Source organism: Dicentrarchus labrax, unplaced genomic scaffold, assembly GCF_905237075.1.
Source record: "Dicentrarchus labrax unplaced genomic scaffold, dlabrax2021, whole genome shotgun sequence".
Classification (NCBI taxonomy): Eukaryota; Metazoa; Chordata; class Actinopteri; family Moronidae; genus Dicentrarchus; species Dicentrarchus labrax.
Window position 1 is genome coordinate 24,998,224 of NW_026136713.1, and position 25,000 is coordinate 25,023,223.

General features: G+C 39.3%; 2 protein-coding genes across 2 annotated transcripts in view; both read left to right on the forward strand.

Moving 5' to 3' along the window:
- Positions 1–18,387, forward strand: part of cped1 (cadherin-like and PC-esterase domain containing 1) — a 29,680-nt gene extending 11,293 nt beyond the window's left edge. Inside the window, exons 6-20 of the mRNA XM_051419844.1 lie at positions 222–352; positions 788–860; positions 1,904–2,062; positions 3,663–3,767; positions 4,773–4,894; positions 4,966–5,027; positions 5,124–5,310; positions 5,389–5,557; positions 12,817–12,916; positions 13,309–13,445; positions 13,525–13,745; positions 13,857–13,958; positions 14,143–14,230; positions 14,349–14,495; positions 17,059–18,387. Coding sequence (XP_051275804.1) covers positions 222–352; positions 788–860; positions 1,904–2,062; positions 3,663–3,767; positions 4,773–4,894; positions 4,966–5,027; positions 5,124–5,310; positions 5,389–5,557; positions 12,817–12,916; positions 13,309–13,445; positions 13,525–13,745; positions 13,857–13,958; positions 14,143–14,230; positions 14,349–14,495; positions 17,059–17,280 — 2,025 coding nt within the window. The 3' untranslated portion in view covers positions 17,281–18,387. The remainder of the gene's footprint in view (positions 1–221; positions 353–787; positions 861–1,903; positions 2,063–3,662; positions 3,768–4,772; positions 4,895–4,965; positions 5,028–5,123; positions 5,311–5,388; positions 5,558–12,816; positions 12,917–13,308; positions 13,446–13,524; positions 13,746–13,856; positions 13,959–14,142; positions 14,231–14,348; positions 14,496–17,058) is intronic.
- A 1,211-nt stretch (positions 18,388–19,598) lies between these two features.
- The window catches only part of wnt16 (wingless-type MMTV integration site family, member 16), a 5,540-nt gene continuing 138 nt past the window's right edge, over positions 19,599–25,000 (forward strand). The window contains exons 1-4 of the mRNA XM_051420100.1: positions 19,599–19,892; positions 21,882–22,108; positions 23,051–23,337; positions 23,710–25,000. The exon at positions 23,710–25,000 is cut by the window's right edge and continues 138 nt beyond it. Coding sequence (XP_051276060.1) covers positions 19,801–19,892; positions 21,882–22,108; positions 23,051–23,337; positions 23,710–24,168 — 1,065 coding nt within the window. The 5' untranslated portion in view covers positions 19,599–19,800 and the 3' untranslated portion in view covers positions 24,169–25,000. The remainder of the gene's footprint in view (positions 19,893–21,881; positions 22,109–23,050; positions 23,338–23,709) is intronic.

Here is a 25,000-nt window from a genome sequence, read left to right on the forward strand (position 1 = left end):
GAAACAGCTAGCTTAGCTTAGCATAAAGAATGGAAACAATGGGAAACAGCTAGCTTAGCTTAGCATTAAGACTGGGAACAATGGGAAACAGCTAGCTTAGCTTAGCATAACAAATGGAAACAATGGGAAACAGCTAGCTTAGCTTAGCATTAAGACTGGAAACAATGGGAAACAGCTAGCTTAGCTTAGCATTAAGACTGGGAACGTGTTTCTTCTCTCAGCTCAGGAACTTCCTGCTGCAGCAGCTGGGACCAGTGACGTCCCATGAGGCTTTGGGGCAGGTGAAGAAGGTGGTAGGTGAAGTGCTGCAGGCGGCGGTGTCGACCAATCAGAAGCAACAAACTCTCCACAGGTAAACAAAACAACACACCTGCGTCACAGTTCAGCGTCCAATCAGCTGAGAAGTTCTTTCATTTAGTTTATTGTCTCTTATTATTTATTATTATTAATATTATTATGTTTCTGTTTTAAAGCGGTATTAATGTGGTTTTTAAGGTGGTATGATAGTATTTAAGTGCTCCACACTCAGGAAGTGGTTACTGGATTTCAAAGTAAAAGCTCAGGATAAATGTTGCTGTTAAGAGAGAAACTGGACTTTTACTTTGACAGGATAAACCTCAGTGCTGTGGGACTGCAGCGCCCCCTGCTGGCCGCAGTCAAACATTATTTCACCTTTTAAATCAGCTGGTAAAAAACAGACAACTTCTCATTAAACAACTGGAACTGGATCTGATGATATATATTGATTGATTGATTGATTGATTGATTGATTGGGTGTGTGTTTCAGGTGTGTGTTGTGTTACCAGCTGCTGACATTCACTCTGCTCTTCAGCGGCTCCGTCACACCTGTCATCGTCCAGGTGAGACCCCCCCCCTTAATGTGATTAATTATCTGTCTCCTCTCTAAATAAAATAAAACTGTTTGTATTGTGACCCTTCAAAATAAAACAGCCTGATTGTACAGTGTCATGTAGTCCAAACTTATCAATCCTCTATGTTTGATAAGATAAATGTCTTATTAGTATCACCCTGTGACCTCTGTGTGACCTCTGTGTGACCTCTCTGAGGGGTCTGGGACCTCATATTGGACCACAGGGACTCAGCTGCTTCACTTTAATGGATGTAAACAGAAAACACACTGAACTCGTTCTCTCCGGCCTGCTGGCTTTTATTTTGAAAACACATTTCCCATAAGCCTCTTTGTTGTTTGATGATGATGATGATGATGATGATGATGATGATGATGAGCCTGTAATTACAGACTTCAGTTACAAAGCTGATCTGTGATCAGTGGAGCAGGAGAGAGAGACAGAGAGACAGAGAGAGAGACAGGTCCTAGAGCAGACAGACAGATTTGTTGTATGAACTTTTCTCTGTATATAAACTGTAACTGGTCTCAAGTCAGTACAGATATTTATTTTATCTGACAGCACTCTTTTAGATCAAATAAAAAACTTTAATCAGCAAAAAAACCCTGCTACAACTGTTTATTAAATATCTTCCATGTATTATATATGTAATATATGTAATATATATGTGTATGTAATATATATATATTATTAATATATATGTATGTAATATATATATATTATTAATATATATGTATGTAATATATATATATCACAGTGCAGAGAGACCAGAGTTTACTGCATTAATCTCCTGCAGTTTCTGACATCATTTATTTTATTTTATTCCTTGTAAATTTCATTCATTTCTTTCCTTATTCTTAATGTTCATTGTTTTTATCCTCATTGATTTTATTTGTTTGTTAATTTTTATTTTTTAAATCTACCTTGTTGGGATCAGAAATACTGTCTCCAGGTCAGTGTCAGTGCGGTGCTGCTGAACGTCCACCAGAGGGCGGCGTGTCCTCAGCAGACTGATGAGTGTCTCTGTCCTTCAGGTGGAAACAGATCTGACCTTCTCCTCTCTGAGTGACCACACGTTTGACGGACAGATCACCAAAGACCTGATCCTGGAGGACACGCTGCGCTTCCTGCTGCCGACACACCTGTCCTCAGACACACACCTGTCCTCAGAGACACACACAGGTGGGAGACAGGTGAGATAACACAACAATAAACTCACTCTACAGACGAGTGTCAGCATGTTGAAACACAAACAGATCAATAAATCTTTATTCCAATATACAGTATGTTTATAGATAAATAAAGATATATATACAGTATGTGTATAGATAAATAAATATATATATACAGTATGTTTATAGATAAATAAAGATATATATACAGTATGTGTATAGATAAATAAATATATATATACAGTATGTGTATAGATAAATAAAGATATATACAGTATGTTTATAGATAAATAAAGATATATATATATACAGTATGTTTATAGATAAATAAAGATATATATACAGTATGTTTATAGATAAATAAAGATATATATATATACAGTATGTTTATAGATAAATAAAGATATATATACAGTATGTTTATAGATAAATAAAGATATATATACAGTATGTTTATAGATAAATAAAGATATATATACAGTTTGTTTATAGATAAATAAAGATATATATACAGTATGTTTATAGATAAATAAAGATATATACAGTATGTTTATAGATAAATAAATATATATATACAGTATGTTTATAGATAAATAAAGATATATATACAGTATGTGTATAGATAAATAAAGATATATATACAGTATGTTTATAGATAAATAAAGATATATATATACAGTATGTGTATAGATAAATAAATATATATATACAGTATGTGTATAGATAAATAAAGATATATATACAGTATGTTTATAGATAAATAAATATATATATACAGTATGTTTATAGATAAATAAAGATATATACAGTATGTGTATAGATAAATAAAGATATATATACAGTATGTGTATAGATAAATAAAGATATATATACAGTATGTTTATAGATAAATAAATATATATATACAGTATGTTTATAGATAAATAAAGATATATACAGTATGTGTATAGATAAATAAATATATATATACAGTATGTTTATAGATAAATAAAGATATATATACAGTATGTTTATAGATAAATAAAGATATATATATACAGTATGTTTATAGATAAATAAAGATATATATATACAGTATGTGTATAGATAAATAAAGATATATATACAGTATGTGTATAGATAAATAAAGATATATATACAGTATGTTTATAGATAAATAAAGATATATATATACAGTTTGTTTATAGATAAATAAAGATATATACAGTATGTTTATAGTTAAATAAAGATATATATACAGTATGTTTATAGATAAATAAAGATATATATACAGTTTGTTTATAGATAAATAAAGATATATATACAGTATGTTTATAGATAAATAAAGATATATACAGTATGTTTATAGATAAATAAAGATATATACAGTATGTTTATAGATAAATAAAGATATATATATACAGTTTGTTTATAGATAAATAAATACATTTTAAGTTTAAGTATTAGTCATCAGTTTAATGTAATGTTTCTTTATATTTTTCTCCATCAGATATTTGTAAATAATTTAATTAAGATTCTTAAAATGTGTGAGCTCCTCTGAGTCATCTGATTAAATTTAATGAAATTACTGTCATTGTGTTTGTTTACTCTCATTATATCTTTATTGTCCTGTGTCTGTCAGTACGGTGGCTGCAGAAGGACAAAGGGTGTCTGTTTGTCCGAAGACGAGTTCCTTCTCCTGAGTCAGTTTCAGCAACGGATGAAGACGCCCTCAGCCTTTCAACTGGTGAACGAAACCTGTATTTTATTGTGAAAAACGTTTTATTTTGACAGTCCAGCGAGGCCTCAGACATCATTATGTACAAAGACACAGTAAAAATACTACAGAGTAAACACTGTGTACAGATAACAGTAAATGTTTCACATTCGTCATCAAATTTAAACACACTTGTTGTTTTCTTACTTTAAAAATCTAATCTGATTACTAATTACACTGTAAAAGTTTAAGTAAAGTATATATAGTTTAGTATAATTTTAAAGTAATCATCAAATTATTTTTTAAATAAGCTAATAATAATTCATTATAAATATACTTTTCTTCATTAGAAAAAACTTATAATCTGTTTAAAAAATTGTTAAAAGTCATTAAAGTGAAAAACTAAATAACTTTTAGTTTTCAGTTGCAGTTATTTAATTTTAAAATGCCAAAATAATGAAAATTCAGGTTCAAAGCCGACACAGTTCACACTGTGAACAATTTCTGACTCAAAGATTTAAGTTTTTTCTAAAAAAGATAGGTAAATTATATCAACTAAAATGTAATAGTTCAAGTTTGACTTTAAACTTAAAGGTTTTGTAAACAGTCTCAACTTTTCTTTTTTACACTGTACCTGTTAAAAACTAAGATGACTACGATTTAGTTGTGTCCTAAAGGTTAATTGGATTAATGTAGTTAACATTACTTTTTGAATTACTGAATTATTCAGTTTCACTTTTAAATGTGTTTTTGGGGAAATTTTGATGATGCTGTAACCAAAATATCTTTGTACATTTTTGTCAGTTTGGGCGTAAAATAGGTCTCACTAAATTTTACTCATTGTGATCTTTAAAAGGTCTTAAAAAGTTAAATTTAACCTGTTGAAACATTCATACAGTGACAATAAAATGGGCCCCAGAATGGATCCCTGAGGGACAGAAACAGATCAGCCTGGTTGCTTTAACTCTGTTCCTGTTCTGATTAACAGTTTACTAATTAGTTTTAATTAATTAACTAATTGTTCTTTGTCTGTAGCTGTATCCCAGCATCTCCTCCTCCTCCTCCTCCTCCTCCTCCTCCTCTGGTCCTCTCAGCGTCTCTGATCTTCTGATCAGGATCAGCCGTTACTACGAGCTTCAGAGAAACCACAGCTGCAGGTGAGTCTGTAAATCTGATCATGAATCAATAAACCAATATAACGAGTGATGACTGACGATGTTTCTTCCAGCACTGAGGACGAACTGACCAATCAGGAGTCAGCGCTGTCTGATCCACAGGAAGGAGCCGAAGGTGAGACTTTAATCAACAAACTACCAAAAGCTGCAGTTCCTCTGACGGCCACCAGCCGGCTCCAGAGTCTCCATAATGGTTTTCATTGTTGTTCAGGTCCCTGCGTGGACCCCCACCTCAGACAGATCTACACCGACCCCCCCCTCACGCTGACCCCGCCCTTCAGCCCCCGGGTGAAGGAGTATCGCGCCGAGGTGACCTTTGACACGGTGACGGTTCGAATCCGGCCCGAGCCCATCAGCTCGGCCTGCCGGGTCCACCTGGACGAGCACCGAGGCCCCAGGTAGGTGAGACCAGGACCCCTAACCCCTGACCTCTGACCTCACAGAACAGACTGCTGAAGGTTGTTGTTTTCCTCCAGGATGGCGAACTACCCGGTCGGCCTCGGCAACAGCCGGATCAGCATCCTGGTGACGGACGATGCTGAGCCGGAGCCTGTCGTCATGACGATCTACACCGTCCACGTGTACCGCGAGAGCCGACCCAGTCTGCCCATGTTCGGGGATCATGTGATGTGCAGCTTCGTGCAGGTGAGTCTTCCTATTGGCTGCTGGGCTGTGGGCGGGGCAGGAAGTGATAATGGACCGGAGGGAAACTGAGAGATCACCAAATAAATAAACAATGTTCTTGTTGTTGTTGTTGTTGTTGTTGAAAGTGGAGTCCGCTAACGTCTACAAACGACGGATAACGTTATCCAGCGTGGCTCGGTTGCAGCTAGCTTGTTAACGTTGTTAACATGAGTACAGCAGAAGGTGTGAACCACAGCGTACGTTCACCTCCTTCCTCCTGCTCAGAGCCTCAGACCGAGTCCGCACCCGTCCATCCCTGGAAAGCTGTGAGGTTCCGAGAGACAAGCGGCGTCTGGAGAGCAGAGCAGTGTGTGATGGGCCTCAGTGCTGGTTGGACTGATTGTGGATGCAGACTCACGTTTCCCGCTCAGACCAGGTTGTTCTGCTGTTAGAGAGAATGTGAGGAATTCAAAGGAAATGAGGTGCAAATGTGTTCGAGTCCAAATAACACGCAGCCACAAGAGAACCGAGCCCTGCAGAGAGTCTACACATGTTTGACTGTCAGAGCTGCTGTTATGGTTCCAGTAGATTTCTGCAGCTCGTTTAATGTTCGTCAATACGGAGCAGCCGGGTTGAATTAGTGAGTTCCTCCAAAACCAAAAACATCAAATACACAAAGAACAGAACTATAAAAGCCACAAAAACACTTTATATATTGTTTTTCTTCAGTATTTAATAAATGATTGTGACTTATAGACTATGATGTATTTTGTGGGCGGAGCCTAACCGGTGGCTCTGTAGTAGCTAGCATTGTAGCTTTGACTTTGGACTCTGTGTTGTGGACTCTGTGTTGGACTCTGTGTTGTGGACTCTGTGTTGTGGACTCTGTGTTGGACTCTGTGTTGCCCACTGTTGGCACTGTAGGGAAGCGGAGAGAGAAGGCACTCGGGAGCATAAAGGTCACAACCTTTGACCCTCATCCTACATAGAGACACATAGAGATCAGTCCACAGACAGCAGAGGGACAAAGCTACACTACAACCTGTTCTCACACACACACACACACACACACACACACACACACACACACACACACACACACACTGATTATTATGGAGAGATAAGGAAGCTTTAATCTCAGTGTCCACCAATCACTGGTCAGAGACTTCATAAATAATAAGAAGTGTGTGTTAGTTAGTTGTTTAATATAAGTTGGTCCTACTGTAAGGAGATGTGTTGTTGACTTTCTGGCTGCTGTGGGAACGAGACTTTTATCTGAAACATATTTCCATCTGTTTTGTATAAAAGCTGCAGTTTGGCTGTGAGGAAGTGAAGCTGTGAAACACACACACACATAACTTGGTTTGAATTTTCCTGCATTCTTGATGGTCTTTAGAGACCAGCGATTGTCGGAGTTTGATTCTTTCCGTCTGTTTGCTGCTGCGTGTTTTCAGCATATTCACGCCTTCAGTTTCTTCATGTTCTCTGAGTCTCTGTCTTCTTCATCCCTCACCTGTCCTCTCTGATCCACCTGTGGGGCTCAGTCAGCCTGATGAAGAGAGTAGGTGTTCACTCACCATGCCGTGGGGTCAGTGGGGGCCCCCGATCGGGCCCCAGGAGAACAGAGAGGCCATTGATGCTGTGTGGCTCTCGTCGGCTCTTTGAAGATAAAATGAAAGCTGCTGTCTGCCGACGACAGGTAGAGCCAACAGGTGCTCACCGGCTCATCTTAACAACGATTCAGGGTTCAGTGTTGTTCCCCAAAGGGTCGTTCAGGAGGTTTCTACCGGGAGCCCAATGATCCACAGAGGTCTCCTCCTCTCCAACACAAACAGACCCGCTGATTAAAACCACTAAACACACTGAATAAAGCAGTTCCACCTTAAACACACTGAATAAAGCAGTTCCACCTTAACAATCACTGCTTCTCCCACGCTGTTGGACAGACAAAGGACGTCCCGGAGGGGCTGCGAGCCGAGCTGCTGCTAACGTTAGCTCAGCTTGTTTCTCTGATAACTTAAGATCCAGACGTCCGATGACTAAAATCCTTCATCCGGTTCAAATCTAGAGTTAAAAAGCACCAAGATCTAAACAGTGGATGGTAACAATGTGGCTTCACACTGGATCAACAGTCAATGTATGACCACCAAGATCTAAACAATGTAGGCTGATAATAATAAACTCAAAGATAATTGCCCCAAAACAAAAAAACAACCAGCAATAGACTTCCTGAATCCAACTGCTCAACACTACTAGCGAGCTACCAAATACAGTGGGTACGGAAAGTATTCAGACCCCTTTACATTTTTGTGATATTTCACTTTTTCTTTTTTAATAAATTTGCAAAAATTTCTACATTTCTGTTTTTTTCTGTCAAGATGGGGTGCTGAGTGTACATTAATGAGAAATAAAATGAACTTTTTTGATTTTAGCAAATGGCTGCAATGAAACAAAGAGTGAACATTTTAAAGGGGTCTGAATACTTTCCGTACCCACTGTATATTCAAAGAAAGCAGAAAAATATGTTACCGAGTTCTGAAGAGATGAAGAAGCTGTTCAGGTTGTTATTTGTCGATTTATAGAAATAAAAACTCTTAAATCGACATATTCAAGTTAAAAATGTAAAAACCTGCTCATAGCAACTGCTAACGGCTAACTTCCGCTACCACAGTTTCTGTGACGTGTAAATGACGTCAGCTGATCCTCATTCCCTCCGACAACAAACTAGCTAACGTCCGAATAAACGTTATTTATGCTTATTAGTTTAAACAGATTTGTTGTTATAATACATAAAAACCGTTAGCATAGTCAACATTATGCTAGCTGGGAGAAGCTTGATGATGTGATTATTAACAGCGAATCTGTAGATGAAGTTATTGTTGGTAGGGTTGAGATTATTTCTGTCCATCAAACAATAACGGGTAACAAACATCTCTTCAACTCTTGTTTACCCCAACCCTCTACACAGTTACCCTAACCCTCTATAGAGTTACCCTAACCCTCTACACAGTTACCCTAACCCTCTACAGAGTTACCCCAACCCTCTACAGAGTTACCCTAACCCTCTACACAGTTACCCCAACCCTCTACAGAGTTTATAGTTTAATGAGGAAATGTTACAGATTTAAAGGTGCTAACGGTGGCGGACCACCTCTGATATGAAACAGTTTATTTATGTGTAATAATAATAAAAATGAATGTTATTATTAGTAAAGGCATCATTATAAACATTAACATGTTTATGTTTTACATAATGTGTAAAACATGTTGCACACAGGCTCATATGGAGAGGATCTGTTTCCTGATCAGGTTCTGGGATCAATAAAGTCCAGCTGTGATTTTAATTATAAAACTTAATGAGACTTTATTCCTCCTGCGTCTGTCTTTTAATGTGTTTGTCGTTAAACGTGTGTGATGTAACATGTGCGTGAACAGATGAAAACACTTTTATGACAAACATTTGTCTGTTCCTGTCGGCTACTGAGCGTTTCTGTTTCTTATCACTGAGGCTGAATGCTGCGTTCTGATTGGCCGCAGGAGGTGAATTACTGCTGTTGGTGTTTTTCTTCCTGCTGCTCATTTTTATTCAACACGACAAAAACTTTGTTCCCTCTCCGAGCGTGAAAAATCAAATCACTGGTTGGTTGCTGGTGTTGCCACGGCAGCTCGGAGTGTATTCAGCGCGGCACAGCGAGGGTTAATGAGGCGTGGTTTCCATGGTAACGACATCCCAGATGAACGACGGGAGCAGGCGTCTGTTGGCCCGAATCTCTGAATCATGATCTAATCTCTGCTGATGGACCAGATCCAGGATCTCAGCTCACTGAACACCCTTCACCCAGTCGTCACTCAGAGCTCGGACGCTAATGAGCTTAGCTGTAAACAGAACGCTAGCACTAGCATGTTAGCCGTTAGACTGTTTAACAATTAGCAGTAACAATCCTCTGTTAGCTTGTTGGGGAAGCTAATGCTAAGCTAACGGTATGATTAGCCTTGAAACAGTATTTTAATGAGATTTTATGATTATTGTTTTTTAGTTACAGTGTCACAATGACCTCGTATACGTGCAACCTCAATAACTGTGTTACATAAACCTTCACATAGAAATATCTCAAACTACATCCTCACAGCGCTGTGCTGAGCGGTGTGTTAAAACAGGAATCCTCCATCAGTCACGAAGAGAGAACACCTCCCGCTGTTCTGCAGTGGAATCCAACACACAGTCCACATGTTTGCAATCAGCAGCTTGACGGAATAAATTCAGATAAACGACAGAAAGAATCTGAACTCTGACTGTCAGAGGTTCAACAAACATTAACTTTTCTGTTTTCTTCTTCTGTTTCACTCCAACCTGCTGCTGCCGCTTAAAAACACGTCAACATGACGACTGAGACACAAACTGAGTTTCACTTCCATTTATCCTCGTCAACCTGCAGCGTCCTCGTCAACCCGCAGCGTCCTCGTCAACCCGGTGTCCTCATTAACCCGCAGCGTCCTCGTTAACCCGCAGCGTCCTCGTTAACCCGCAGCGTCCTCGTTAACCCGCAGCGTCCTCGTCAACCCGGCGTCCTCGTTACCCGCAGCGTCCTCGTTAACCCGCAGCGTCCTTGTTAACCTGCAGCGTCCTCCTAACCCGGTGTCCTCATTAACCCGCAGCATCCTCGTCAATCTGCAGCGTCCTCGTCAACCTGCAGTGTCCTTGTTAACCTGCAGTGTCCTCGTTAACCTGCAGCATCCTCGTCAATCTGCAGCATCCTCATCAACCTGCAGCGTCCTCGTTAACCCGGTGTCCTCATTAACCTGCAGTGTCCTCATTAACCTGGTCCTCGTTAACCTGCAGTGTCCTTGTTAACCTGCAGTGTCCTCGTTAACCTGCAGTGTCCTCTTAACCCGCAGCGTCCCTGTCAACCTGCAGAGTCCTCATTAACCCGCTGTCCTCGTTAACCTGCAGTGTCCTCGTTAACCCGCAGCGTCCTCCTTAACCTGCAGTGTCCTCCTTAACCTGTAGTGTCCTCATTAACCCGCAGCGTCCTCCTTAACCCGCAGTGTCCTCCTTAACCTGTAGTGTCCTCGTTAACCCGCAGTGTCCTCCTTAACCTGTAGTGTCCTCGTTAACCCGCAGCGTCCTCCTTAACCTGTAGTGTCCTCGTTAACCCGCAGCGTCCTCTTAACCTGTAGTGTTCTTGTTGCTGTTTTAATCATTATTTCTTCCAGTTTCATTTTCCAATATTTTCTGATATTTTCCGATGTGTTCTGATATTTTCCGGTGTGTTCTCAGCCCGTCCTGTTTCAGGAAGTCTGTGTGTCCTGATAAGGCAGCAGAAGTTTGTATCATCTGATGAGTTGATCCGGATTATGGGCCCGGTTTGCTCAGAGAGTCACATCAGATCAGATCCTGGATCAGTTCCAGTCTTTGATCAAACAGGATTATTTCTGTGTTTCTGCTGGAGAGAAAATCTTTTGCTTCCCGCGAGTTTCACTTTTTATTAGATTCAACTTTAACAATCCATCGCAGCCCAAATCACCTATGACTTCATAACATGGAAAACAAATCAAGGTCAGTTAAATAATGTTAAATAATGTTAAATAATATTATTAACCTGTCTGTGTGACTCTAAAACAACAATAAATACAAAACATTGTAATAAAAACACATTTACAGAATAAAAACAGGCATTATTTATTTTATTTACATTTATTTTTAAATGTTCTTGTGTTTAATTAATTTGTCATATATTGGTAAAATAATGATACATAATGAATTATTTGGATGAGTTGTGTTGACATAAATAATGTTGATTGGAACAAGTTAATTTTAAGTAGTCTAATAAACTTAAAAACTTGTTTTAATTATTAAATAAGTGGGTATGTTTTAATTAAAAATACCTTCGAGGAAAAGCTAATTCCCCCGAACTCAATGTGGCTCATTTATTGAACATAATTTTATTAGAAGTTGTAAAACTAAAATAAATAGGCCAGAGAAGGATATGGAGTAAATGTATCTTCCACCAACTCAAATATCAATGTTTGATCAAAATAATTAAATCATTATTTTTCTTTTAAAGTTCAAAATATCAAATTTAAACAATTAAATGAATCCAAGTTATAAACAGGAAGTCAAACAGAACATTTCTCAAATAGAAAAAGTTATTGTTTGTATTTATTCTCTTATTCTCCTCTTTAGTGATTTTAGAGATTTTATTTTAAGACACAAAACAACAAATAAATCCTATTTAAAATGTTCCTCATTAGTGACCACAACCAATTAATGAACTAAAAACAGAAACTGATTCACTGAAAACAGGAAGAAACTCTGATGTGAAAGTTTTGTTTATTTATTTATTTGTTTGTGTTTTTCTGTCTTTCAAAATAAAGTGCACAGATTTCTTTGTAAGGTTCCTCATTAGAACAAGACGCTGTTACGAGCTCACAGAAACTGACTGATTGAAAACAGGAACTCTGATGTGAACGTTTTGTTTGTTCTTTGTTCTTTCTTTCTTTCTTTCTTTCTTTCTATCTTTTCAAAATAAAGCGCACAGATTTCTTTAAGTCCCTCGAACAGGAAAACAAAAGCTTTCCCGCCGCCGACGTGGCAGTGAGCTCTGAGATGGCCGTTTGTTGTGTGATGAAAGGTGGCGGCAGCGTTTCTCAGTGGCTGCCTGTGGGTGCGCTTTGGCGCTGGGCGGCGGCCGCTCTCAGACCAGCGTCCCGTCTGTTTGAGCGTTTACACTGAGCTCAGGTACGAACAAGAAAATCCCTGTTAAGTTTTCTTGTCGCACTTTGTTGTGAGCTGCGACGCCACCGTGCGGAATGTGGCGCCGCTGCGTTGAAACCTGCGGCGGCAGAAGAAGAAGAGTGTGTGTGCGTGACAGCGGCGGCAGCTCTGAAGTCGGGGCCAGACGTGGCGGCTCCCACGGGGCCCCCGAGCCGAGCCGGTCGGGTTTATCTGACCTCTGACCTCTGAGAGAGGGAGAGGGTCGCAAAGATCTGTGGACAAAAGAGGAGAAGAGGAAGAAGAAGATGTTTGAGTGGAGCCGCTGATGAGCTGCTACCTCACTGTCCTCCTGTTGCATTCTGGGAAATCTCTCAGGTCATCTGTTTGTGCTGAAACGAGTTCTTAAAGAAACAGGATTAATTTCCTTCAAGTGTTCAGGAACAAGAGAACCAAAACTTTAATGAACTAATATTTCAGATTCAGACTGATTCCATTTCTGCTCCCACGTCTCAGTGGAGGTCCAGAGACCTGACCCCCTTCCTGTTCTGGCCTCTGTGTGTTTCAGGACTGTGGTCTGCTGGTTCAGCCGGGTCGGCCCTGCGGTCTCCAGCCTTTCATCGAGTCTCAGAGTTCACTTCAGACCTGCAGCTCGGGACACGTACCAGGTCTGATGTCACTTCCTGTATCTCACCTGTGAAGATCAACACTTTCACATTATATATAAATATATTGTTATTATTTATATATTATTATATTTATTTTACAGACATATGATAGTTAAATATACTTTATTTGTACATAAATATGTATTTTTTCTTTTAGAGTTGAACTTTAAACAGTTACAACAGGAACATTTCTGTTTGTCTCCAAACTAAACAAATTCTATTGATTGTAAATTAAATGTTTTTTTATTGATCTGTTTGACCTGACAGAGATTCAGATGTAATTATGGTTTTTAGCTCTCTTTTTTGATGCTAAGCTACGCTAACAACATCCTGACTGCAGCTCCGAATGTAAAAGAACCGTCCCATTGAACGTCACTGCTCACCTGTCTCAGGTCGGTGGGTGGTTCCGTGTCTCAGCTGTTCTGACAACAGGACGTGTGATTGGAGGGAGGTTGCCTGGCAACCAGACGGCTGTTACCACCCGATAGTGGACCGCCCCCTGCTGCAGGACTGTATGACGGACAGGAAGGTGAGATCAGTAAAGCGAACCGGAGTGGTGGGTTGGTGGAATCAGGTCACCTGTATCACCTGTTCCCGTCCGTCCTCAGGTGCTGTTTATCGGCGACTCGACCAATCGCGGGATGATGTACTTCCTGATGGAGCGGGTGAACTCCAGTCTGGAGGACTGGGGGAAGGCTCACGACACGCTGGTCTACAGGAACCTGAACGGAGGACGAACTCTGGTCGGCTACTCGTATTATCCTCAGTTCTGGCTGGAGAAGAGCCAGAGACCCACCTTCAGACAGGCCCTGCTGCAGCTGCTCCACAGGTGAGATCTGCTGAGGTCACAGCGTGAGGTCACAGCGTGAGGTCACAGCGTGAGGTCACAGCGTGATGCATCAGCGTGAGGTCTATGTGCTGATGAGTTTCTTCCCCAAAGGTCACGACCTCTGGTGAACTCTAACCTGACCGTGCTGGTGGTGGGAGGAGTCCAGTGGCTCAACACTGATCACCTGAGGACGGTCAGAGAGGTGCTGGACAGGTGAGAATCTGCAGTGCACTGATGATACGTCACTGACTGAATGCTAACATACCCACAATGACAATGCTAACACGCTGAACGTTAGCATGTTAACATGCTGATGTTTATTGTGTTTTTTGTGTTTATTGTCTTATGTCACATTTTTGTGAATAAAATATAAAACCTAGATGTTTTCCCTCCTCAGGGAGTCTCTGAGCGACATCGCGGTGGTGGTGAAGTCTTTGGGGATGGGTTTCCACCTTCCTGTAGACGGGATCCGCTCGCTCAGTCTGGTACGACTCTGTTTGTTCTCCACGTGGATTCCTTTACAGGAACCTTTCTCCTAATGTGGATCTGTTTGCTTGTTTGTTTGTTTGTTTGTTGTTTGTTGTTTGGCATTTGATCTTCCAGAAAGAGATCCAGGAGCTCTACAGAGAGAACCGTAACATCATCACCACAGCAAAGCATTATGGGTACGAGGTGATCGACACATTCGGCATCACAATGGGCCGATACAAAGAGTTCCTGCAGGGACGATGCGCCTGCCACTTTCATGAGGTAACACAGATCAGTAATCAATATCTGTATTGATCCATTAAACCACTGGGTCCCAACCTGGAGGTCGCGACTCCCGCTTGGGGTCGCCAAAACTTCACAGGTGATCGTAAGCCCTTCTTGTTTTGAGGTTGTAAGAAAACTAAGGAATTTACACAGTAGGCCGAAATCTCATCATTGTGTTCAGTTTTATAAAGAAAACTAAAGATATTATTTAAGATCTGATCTCTGATGACCTGAACACGAGCTGTATGAGCACAATGACCTCGTATCAGGGAGAAGAAAACAGTGAACTGGTGAAAAAGCAGCCAGTAAAGTCTGTATGATTGTTAAAAAACAACACCGAAAGAGAATTATATAGAATTCATCCAAATCTCTGGTTTTCCACGAACGTCCTGCAGTTGTTGTTCACTGTTCGGTTCATTGTTTTAAAAATTTTTTAAAAAGGGGAAATTAAAAAAAAGGTGGACCACTAAACAGTCCTCAAGGTTGAACTCTCGTTCCTCTTCAACCTCCTTAATTTCCCCCTGGGTATCAATAAAGTATCTATCTATCTATCTATCTATCTATCTATCTATCTATCTATCTATCACTTTGACAGGAACAGCTTAGAGTTTCTTCTCCTCCAGCTGTCAACAGGAATAACAAAATAAAACAATCAAATGAATCTGGAAATGTAATTTATATGTTTAAAGACGAATTACAAATGTAATTAATTTTTATTTTATCATTTATTGCTGCAGTGACGCAGCACCACAGACCACATTTACAGCCTAAAGTCGGTTTGATGATCGTCCCAAAAGTTTGAACTAATGAAACAAATAAAATGAAATCATCAGTTTGTGATCGCAGAGGAAATTAGAGCTTTCTAGAAGTAAACACTCACCGCTTCCACTTCCTGTTAGAAATGTGCTTTGTGTTGTCACATCAGATCAGCCTGTGAGGGAGTGAATGTGTAATTACCAATTAGAGCAACTTTTACTGCTTCATAAAAAGCACACTGAGAGCAGCTGTTGTGGTTTCTGAACATCTGGATGTTCAACACATTTAAAACACGTCTGAGCCCAAAGCAGCAGAAATATTTCTGTTGCATTCTGGGAGATATTTCACTAGATTATAATTTAACTTCTGCTTTAGTTTTAGGATTAAAAAATGTTTGTTAGAAGATTGTTGCAAACACCTCACATTTCAAAATAAACTTCTCCCAGACACCAACTATAAGATTAAGAGTCAAATCCATAAGATGAGTTTTATTAAGTCCTGATAACTTTATTATCTTTCATATGTTCTATAATAGTTTGAAAACAGATAATTACTCTCTTTTTGGTCCTCTATTATTATTGTTGTTGTTGTTATTAGTAGTAGTAGTATTACAGATATAAACAGATCAAAAATCAAGATAAGCAATTCACTTGTTACAGCTGCTGCAGATACGACAAACAGAAACAGAAAACAGTTTTGTAATAAACTATAAGGTTATGCCAAATTATATTCTATTTTAATTTACTTTCTTCTTCAGAAAAACATAAATCTTTGAGTTTTATAAACAAAAAAAATTGTATTTCTAAAATTGTTAATTGATTTTTCATTATTTTGGTGCTTGGAAATGAAATAGTTGCAATTGAAAATATTTAAGTAAAGATTTAAGTTGTTCTAATTGTTCTCATTAATTATTAGTTTATTTAAAAATGTTTGATATTTGACTTAAAAGTCAAAGATCTGAGGTTTTCGCAACTTTTTTTTACAGTGTAGTTAGTAATCAGATTTTTTTTACATTGGTTATAAAACGGTCTCAGTTTAATACTGAAGCCTTTATATGACCTATAAACAGAGAAGATTGGATTCCCCTTGAAATCAATAAAATTAGGCGGTAGAAACATTGCCACTGTTGCCCACAGGGGGCGCCATAATCTACACTAAATAAAAGTTTCTTGTAGGAGCTTTAAATTACTGACTCTGGATCTCATTCTAATGTGGCTCAGGTTTCATTATTTAATATTGATTAAACAGACTAGTTTTCTAGTCCTGGAAACACCTGGAAATAATATATGTTGTCCTGGAATGTTTTATTGTATTTTAGCCGCTCACTCAGATCACCTTTGTAAACCTAGATTAAAGTAAAACTTTCGTAAACTAGTCGAATCACAGTGAGTGAGAACAGCATGAAAGCGAGTTTGTGTAAAAATATGTCCTTGAAAATGATTTCTTAAAAAGAGCAGGAAGCCTGAGGGAGCCTGTCATGGTCTTCCTCAAGGACACATTCTGGGTCCTCTTCTTTTTTTATGTATTTGTCCCATCTTGGAAACATTATTAGTCAGCGTGATGTCAAATGTCACTTTATGCCGACGATACAGAACTCTATACCTCGGACTATTTATTCAAACTCTGCTGTTTCCACAATGTATTTCTACCTGTAAATTGAAAATGTGACTAAAACAGTGACAGAAACGGTCTAAAGTCCGGATTTAGACCTGTCAGCTGTCAGCCAATGAAAACTCAGCTTTCATCTCATGATTCTGAACCTCGTTACCAAATATTATTAAAACCTCTTCTTCTGCGCTCACAGGTGGAGAAGTTTTGGACCTCCAAGTTTTCAGACGACATGACATCCACAACCAACGGAACCGGATCCACCAGAACCGTACCCGGACTCAGCAGCCAATCAACCGTGCCGGACACCGACCAGGGGGCGTGGCCTAAAGCCTTGTCCTATCACGTGAGAGGACCAGTGAACCAGGTGTACTCTGAGATCCTGCTAAGCCGCCTGTGTCCCAAAACCAGAAACTAAAGCTGAGAGAGTTTTTATACCTGAACAAGTAAAAAGATTTTCCACTTTGTTGTTTTCCAGGACTCGGAGGGGTGACTGTACATTCAATATCTTCAACATAAAACAAACTCTTAAAGGGACAGAAACAAACTTCCAGAGCTGAAGGTCCAATAAGGTGGAAACATTAAGAGACAGAAAATCACCAAAAGTGCCTGAAATAGTTTCCCAGGAGTACAAAAACACTAAATATTTTCTCATCATAACCAACACAAACTGTTTTCTTTTCAGAAGCTTTTCATTGTGATTCTGCACCGACTGCTTTCTAATGAGCGCCTGATGGTTACTGATGCAAACGAGTTCAAACGCACCGACTATGTTTTACTCCCAGTCAGCTGGTTTCTAATGCGCACCAGCTACCAGCTCTAGTGAGCACTAGCTGGTTATTAATGTGTACCAGCTTCTTTCTTATGCGTAATAACTAGTTTTAATGTCGATCAGCTATTTAAAGTAGCTAGTTTATATACTTGCTAACTGATGTGTACTAATTAGCGTCTAGCACACATCAGCTAGTTTTCATGGTTCTCGTATGTAACCATGAGTATCGGACTGATGTGGTCCTGCTCTCCTCCACATATATTTATATTTATATACCTCAGTCATTGACTTTATTGTGTATATCAGATAATATTCGACACCAAAGACTCGATGATAACTGCGTTTATCACGTGACATAAATGTCTTATTTGATTCTCTGCTTATATTTTCTATATTTTTCTACAGATGTATATTGTGCCTTTTATTTCTAAACATGTTTACATGCTGGAAAATAGAATATATGAATATTTATATGAATGTTACGATTCTCCTCCTGCCAGAAAGCAAAAAGACACAAACACAATTTATCAGAAACAAATCCAACTGTGAAGACATGAAATCTGTTTTTATTTTAACTCTCGACTGTACCTTTTCCTTCTGTTTATTCCATAAATGTTTAAAAAAATATTCTCAATTCAAAATCTGTTTTTGTACTTAAAACTTTAAGAAATTCGCCATTTGTTAACAGCTGTGTAAATTGTGTCTTTATACGTTTTAATATATCTTTTCCATAAAGTTGTTTGTATCATAAAACTGTTTTTATCAGCTGATTCCTTCCTGTCTTCATGTCTGAACTCACTCGTCGTTATCAGGGTCGTTTTTTGGTTTTGTTGAAGAGAAAATAAGAAAGTTCAGTCAGGAAATCCAAACATAAGAACTCTTTTTCATCTGATTCACTTAAAATTGTTTCTAGAACTTGGAAACTGTTGTTTTATTGGCCAATATATATATATATATTGTCTTTTCTTACACCAAGTGCACATTTTTGATAATATTAAATTGAGAAACATTTGAATGGAGTTTGGTGTGATGTTTTGGGGTTTTTAATCTTTGTTTTGGGCACTATCATGTGTCTTATGAACCCTAATGAACCTAAACCCAATACCAAAACTCTATTTAAATCAATTAAGAGTTTTCTAATCGCTCACTGCCTTGAAGAAGTTGACATAATTTATTTTGTAATAATCACAGATCAATTGTAATATCGTCATAGAGAGGTTAGCAGTTATTTTATAAAATGTCTGTGTTGTGGTTTTACCATATGGTATAATGTGTATTTTAAATATCCTTATCAATTGTAAAATCGATAATTAAGCAGGAAATGCAGCAGTCACCAGCAGTAGCAGTTATTTTGTAAAATGCATTTTTAAATTTAAATGTTAAACCGACTAACATTTGAATGGAGTTTGGTTTGGTTTTTAGGCTCCTGGTTTCGGCCACTTCGGGATGTGTTCCGTTCTGATCAACAGAACCCTTACACCAAACTCTATTCAAAAATCAATTAGTTAAGAGTTTTCTAATCTCTCACTGCCTTGAAGAAGTTGCCTGAATCTATTTTGTAATAATCAAAGATCAATTGTAATATCGTCATAGAGAGGTTAGTAGTTATTTTATAAAATGTCAGCGTTGTGGTTTTACCATATGGTATAATGTGTATTTTAAATATCCTGACGGTGTTAAATTAAGACTTATTTGAATGGAGTTTGGTGGGTGTTTGGGGTCCTTGTTTTGACCACTAGGTTCTGATCAACCGAACCTTTTACACCAAACCTCATTCACAAATCGAGCATTTTAAAGTTTTGGACTGAAAATATGAATCTTTGGGATCCAGTGTCAGTCTGTCCTTTGATCTTCCGGTCCGTCCAATTAGCGTCCAGCTGTGACGTCAGCTGCTGAATATGAATCCTGTGCTGGTCCAATGAGGATCCTCCGGAACTCAGACTGGTCCACCCGGTCCTGCTTCTTCTCCCGCAGAACACAAAGTGGACTGGAAGCTGAACGAGGTCCACCAGGGGGGACTCATCGAGCGGGACAGCGGGGACGGAGGATGCGCCGAGAACTGGATTAATGAATGTGTTCCTGGACCGGGTTTTAGTATGAGCCAGAGAGTCCTGCTGATGGACAGACCGAGAGCGCAGCCCGGCGGCGCAGATCGATGAGGAGGTCATGGAGAGAAGGAGCTGTGGAGTCCGACACATGTGCACTCTGACTCTGCTGCTGGTCTCAGTGTGCCCCCTGTGCTGCAGAGCCAGCTGGATGTAAGTATGCGGGTCCACGGGATCCGAGCCGGACCGGATTAAATTCATTGTTTTGCTTTGATACGCAGATAATGTCACAATACTGAACTATTATTAATTATTATGAACCGGGATTCCCCCACAGTCACAGACACAAACAACCAGAACTGAGTTTAAAATCCGGGGTTAGAGTTAGGGCAGAGCCCCGGTGGAGCTGGAGCGCGCTGGTTTTACGCAATTACACAATATCTAAAAGAGCCGAACTCCGTTTAGAAAACGGTCGTTTTAAGGCTCCATGTGTCTCTGCTCAGTTGCTGCACTGGTTAGACGATTTTTGACTTTTATGTTACAATCTCAGCAGTTTGTCCGCGTCCGGCTCGTTTTTCATTAAAGCCAAATTCCATTTTAAAAACTGCGAATTTAAGACTTTCATGTGTTTCTCCTCAGTTACAAACCGCTTCAGGTATTATTAATTACCGTTTTTAGAGCGATTAGATTCACTCTATAATTCGGGTTTATGAAATTAATAACATTTAATAAAATGAATAAAATACAGAGCCGTTTTGGAGCAGCAGCGCGCTGGTTTTACGCAGTAACCCCCGAGATCCAAAAGAGCCGAACTCCGCTTAAAAAACTGTCAGTTTAAGGCTTCCTCGTGTATCTGCTCAGTTCCTCAGTACATTTGACTTTTATGTAACATCCTCAAGAGTTCATCCGCCTCGTTTTCCATTAAAGCCAAATTCCATTTTATAACTGCGAATTTAAGACTTTCATGTGTTTCTCCTCAGTTACAAACCGCTTCAGACATTATTAATTACCGTCTTTAGAGAGATTGGATTCACTCTATAATTCGGGTGTATGAAATTCACCAAATAGCTCGTGTGTAAATAAAATATCATCCTTTCCATCTAATGCTCTGTTTTTCATTTGAGTGAATCAGAGATAGAAATCAGCCTAAAATGTGATTTGGATCCAGAGTTTCAGTTATATCTTTATATATATATATAAATATGAGCTTTTTGTTCAGTCTTTAAACCGGTTAACTAATAAACCAAATTACATTTTATATAATGTCAACTTTAAGCTTCCCTGCTCAGGAAAACACAACTTTTATAAATATATATATATACTTTATATTTATAAAACTATATATATATATATATATATATATATATATATATATATATATACTATATATATATACTTTATATTTATAAAAGTATATTAATATAATTCACTATCTGCACATGAGCTCAGTAAATTTATGAAACCCTGTCCCGTTCATTTTACAGATTTTAAATACATAGAAATATTAATAAAATAACAAAAATAGCCTGTGAACTTACACCTAATGTTAAATAATGTGTTTTCTATCAGTGAAAACAGCAATAATTACTGTAATTACACAGATAATGACTTTTATTACAGTTCTATAACTTTTAACATTCACATTAAAATAATAATAATCCAATAATAACAGCACTCTGCTGTAAAGCCTGATTATTTGTATTATAGCAGAGTTCACCTGGATTTATAGCTCATTGTTTTACACTGTAAATATCTTTAGTTAAACATTAAAATAAAAAGTACACAAGATTTTATGTAAAATTAAAGCTAAAAACTGTATTTTAATTACAGTTATTTTCTGTTATTTTACTGTATTTTAGGTTTTTGTCTGTCTGATCATTTAAATAAGATACAGTCTTCATGTGAAGCTTTAATGCAAATACAGATTTGAGAAATCTGAGCTCCACTGAAACTCAATCAATTAAGATATTAACTGATTATCAGCTCAGAAACAAATAAATACATTTATTAAATATAAAATATCCTCTAGAGCCTTATGATCCATTCTGTATCTTTAAATAAAATGTGAACTTTTCCTCCCTGATAAATATTATATTTTATATTCTATTACAATAATTATAGTATTAAAACTGTATTAAAACGTTAATATTTTGAACAGAGTTTGGTGTGAGTGGATCTAAAGCTGGTGCTTTCCCCCCTCAGGTGGTTGGGTGTGACCCCGGCGGGAGTCCCGGAGAAGCTGGGCTGTGCTAACCTCCCTTTCAGCCACAAGCAGCGGGACCTGTGCCGGAAGAAACCGTTCCTGCTGCCCAGCATCCAGGATGGCGCCCGGCTCGCCATCGCAGAGTGCCAGAGCCAGTTCAGACATGAGCGGTGGAACTGCTCCACCAGGGACGACCCCTCCGTGTTCGGATACGAGCTGACGAGCGGTGAGGACCTTGAACGCATCGTTTCTTCTTCCTCTCTCTCTCCTCAGTAGTTCAACAGAACTTAAACACACCAGAGAAACTGGTTTATTCAGAAGTTTTTCCTGATGGTGGAGCCAGAGAGTTCAACCTCTGTATGGTGGCCTTTTAGGACATAGTTAGTATTTAATTACTTACACTGTTTAGTCTCAGTAGCTGAACCTAAATACAGCTGAGCCGAAGTATTTAGTGTTTAAGTATAGAGTGGATTACTTACGCTTAGTCAGGCCTGAGTCTGTACTTAAGTGAGTACTCAGCTACTCAGTTACTTACGTACGTACGGTCTATTAAGGACTCAGTATTTAGTGAAGTAAGTACTCAATTGTACTTTCAGCTTTTTTATTAAACATACAGAAAATTTGAGTTTATTCCAGCGGGATTAAGAAAAACCACAAAGATTCAAATTGTTTGAAAATTGCTGAAAAACCTAAAGGAGTTTTGAATGGGACGGATTCTACAGTGTCAGAGACTGAGGACTGTTTGTCTCATGACTGCAGACGTTTCTTTTGTTCTTAAAGCTGAACTTTAATTCAATTACAGTCATTTTATAGGAACTTTAATTCTATTTAATGCAGGAGAATTTCCCTCACAAACATATTATATATCAGTAAAAGTGACGTGTATGTTGAGGTCTAATGTAATTTACAGATAATAATGTACAGATATATTAAACTGATATTGTATTTCTCAGTCACATTCTGTCCTAAATGAGCAGATCACATGTTTTGTATCAGGATATTATATTAGAGGCATGTGAGGCGTTATTAATCTACAACAGTCAGAACTGAACTGAAACACCAACAGAGTTCAATGAGTTCAAGTCTTCAAAGATCAACTTTAAGACCATAATGTGTGGTTGAAAGCTCAGGATACTGACTCCGCCCCCCTCTCTCTCTCGTCCAATAGGAACCAAAGAAACGGCGTTTATCTACGCAGTGATGACGGCAGGGCTGGTCCACACCGTCACACGCTCCTGCAGTCAGGGCAATATGACGGAGTGCGGCTGCGACGGGCGGCTGCAGGGTGGGTCGACGGCAGAGGGCTGGCAGTGGGGCGGCTGCTCAGACCACATCCAGTACGGGACCTGGTTCAGCCGCAAGTTCATCGACAACGCCGCCAAAAACACGTCGACAGTCAGAGGAGGGTACACGGTGGTCACCATGAACCAGCACAATGGCGAGGTCGGACGGCAGGTGAGAACGTTACTGATACGATTGTAATGAAAGAGTTACAAAGTGCTTCACAATAACAGCCTTAAATATTTATCTTAAATATCTTTTAACACTTATATATAAAACATTCACTGGATGTCGCTCGACAAAAACGCTAATTTTACCACATAGCTTCATAAAAGGACAGAATCACCAAAGACTTTGTTAGTCTTTCAACAATCACCAACTCTGGTTTGGGTTTGGCAATAATCAAAATAAAGAAAATGTTATGTCTTCGCAAAGTAAAGAAATAAAATAAAAGAGGCCCTAGAATAGATCCCTGAGGGACTCCAGTGATCTTCTTCTGTCCTTCATGTCTTCACTCAGTGTCGTCTCATCTCCTCTGTCCTTCAGGCGATTCACAGGACGATGTCAACACACTGTCGCTGTCACGGCGTCTCCGGCTCCTGTGCGGTGAAGACGTGTTGGAAGACGATGGCGCCATTTGAGCGTGTTGGTGCGTACCTGAAGGAGCGCTACGAGCACAGCGTCCAGGTGTCGGACCGCTCCAGGAGGAAGTCAAGGAGGAAGGATCAGCGTCGCCTTCCCGTCGACAAACAGCAGCTCATCTTCTTCAACAAGTCTCCAAACTACTGCCTGGAGGACCGGAGGCGGGGCATCGCTGGCACCAGAGGACGCCGCTGCAATCGAACCTCCAGCGGCTCCGACGGCTGCAACCTGCTGTGCTGCGGCCGAGGATACAACACACATGTGGTCAGACACGTCCAACGCTGCGAGTGCAAGTTCGTGTGGTGCTGCTACGTCCGCTGCAGGCGTTGTGAGAGCATGAACGACATGCACACCTGTAAATAAAGACAACAACAAACCTGTAAATAAAAACAACAACAAACCTGGAAAAGAGTCTTTAAAGACAAACTGACGTGTCGGGTTGGGATGGAGGTTATTGGATTCTTCTTCAGCCAATCAGGATCTTTATGGTGAATCTGGTCCAGGTGAGATGATGTCATTAGTGGTTTGATTAAATTGACCTCAGTGACAATAATCTGGAGTCAAAATGGGCCAAATAATAAAAGATAAGATTAGATTAGATTAGATTAGATTAGATTAGGAAGGAGTTCAAATACTTTTCACTGCATCCCACATTGCTGCTAACGTCAGAATAAAGCAGAAGTTGTCCGAGAGGAAGGGGGCACAAGCAACTCCACGTCGGGGACAAAGGAGACTCCTGGTTGGGGGCTCAAGCAGCTCCAGGACATGTATTTTGTAGCCGTCCGTTCTCACAGTGGATATAAAACACCCTCACACAAACACACGCGACAGATTCACAGGAAACCTTTAAACCTTGTTTTACAGTTTGACAGCGCCACCATCAGGACAACTGCAGAACTATTCTGTTCACATTCCTCACTAAAACTCACTGAGCTCTAGGAAACTAAGTTGTTTTTTTGTTTGTTTGCAGCAGTTGAAATGTTCGGGAGCCGATTTATTTCTTCTGTTTCAGCTGCAGCGTTGAACTGAAGTTGCTCTTTAAAGGATTCTGGATGTTTCCGACTGTTTCTCTGGTTCTGTTCCGCAGTCGAGGAGGAAGGAGCGAGTTTGTTCTCCGCTGACGAGTTCATGAAGGAAAAACCATTCTGAGCCAACTCGCCGTCTGCAGGAGAGACTGAACCTTTAATGAATAATC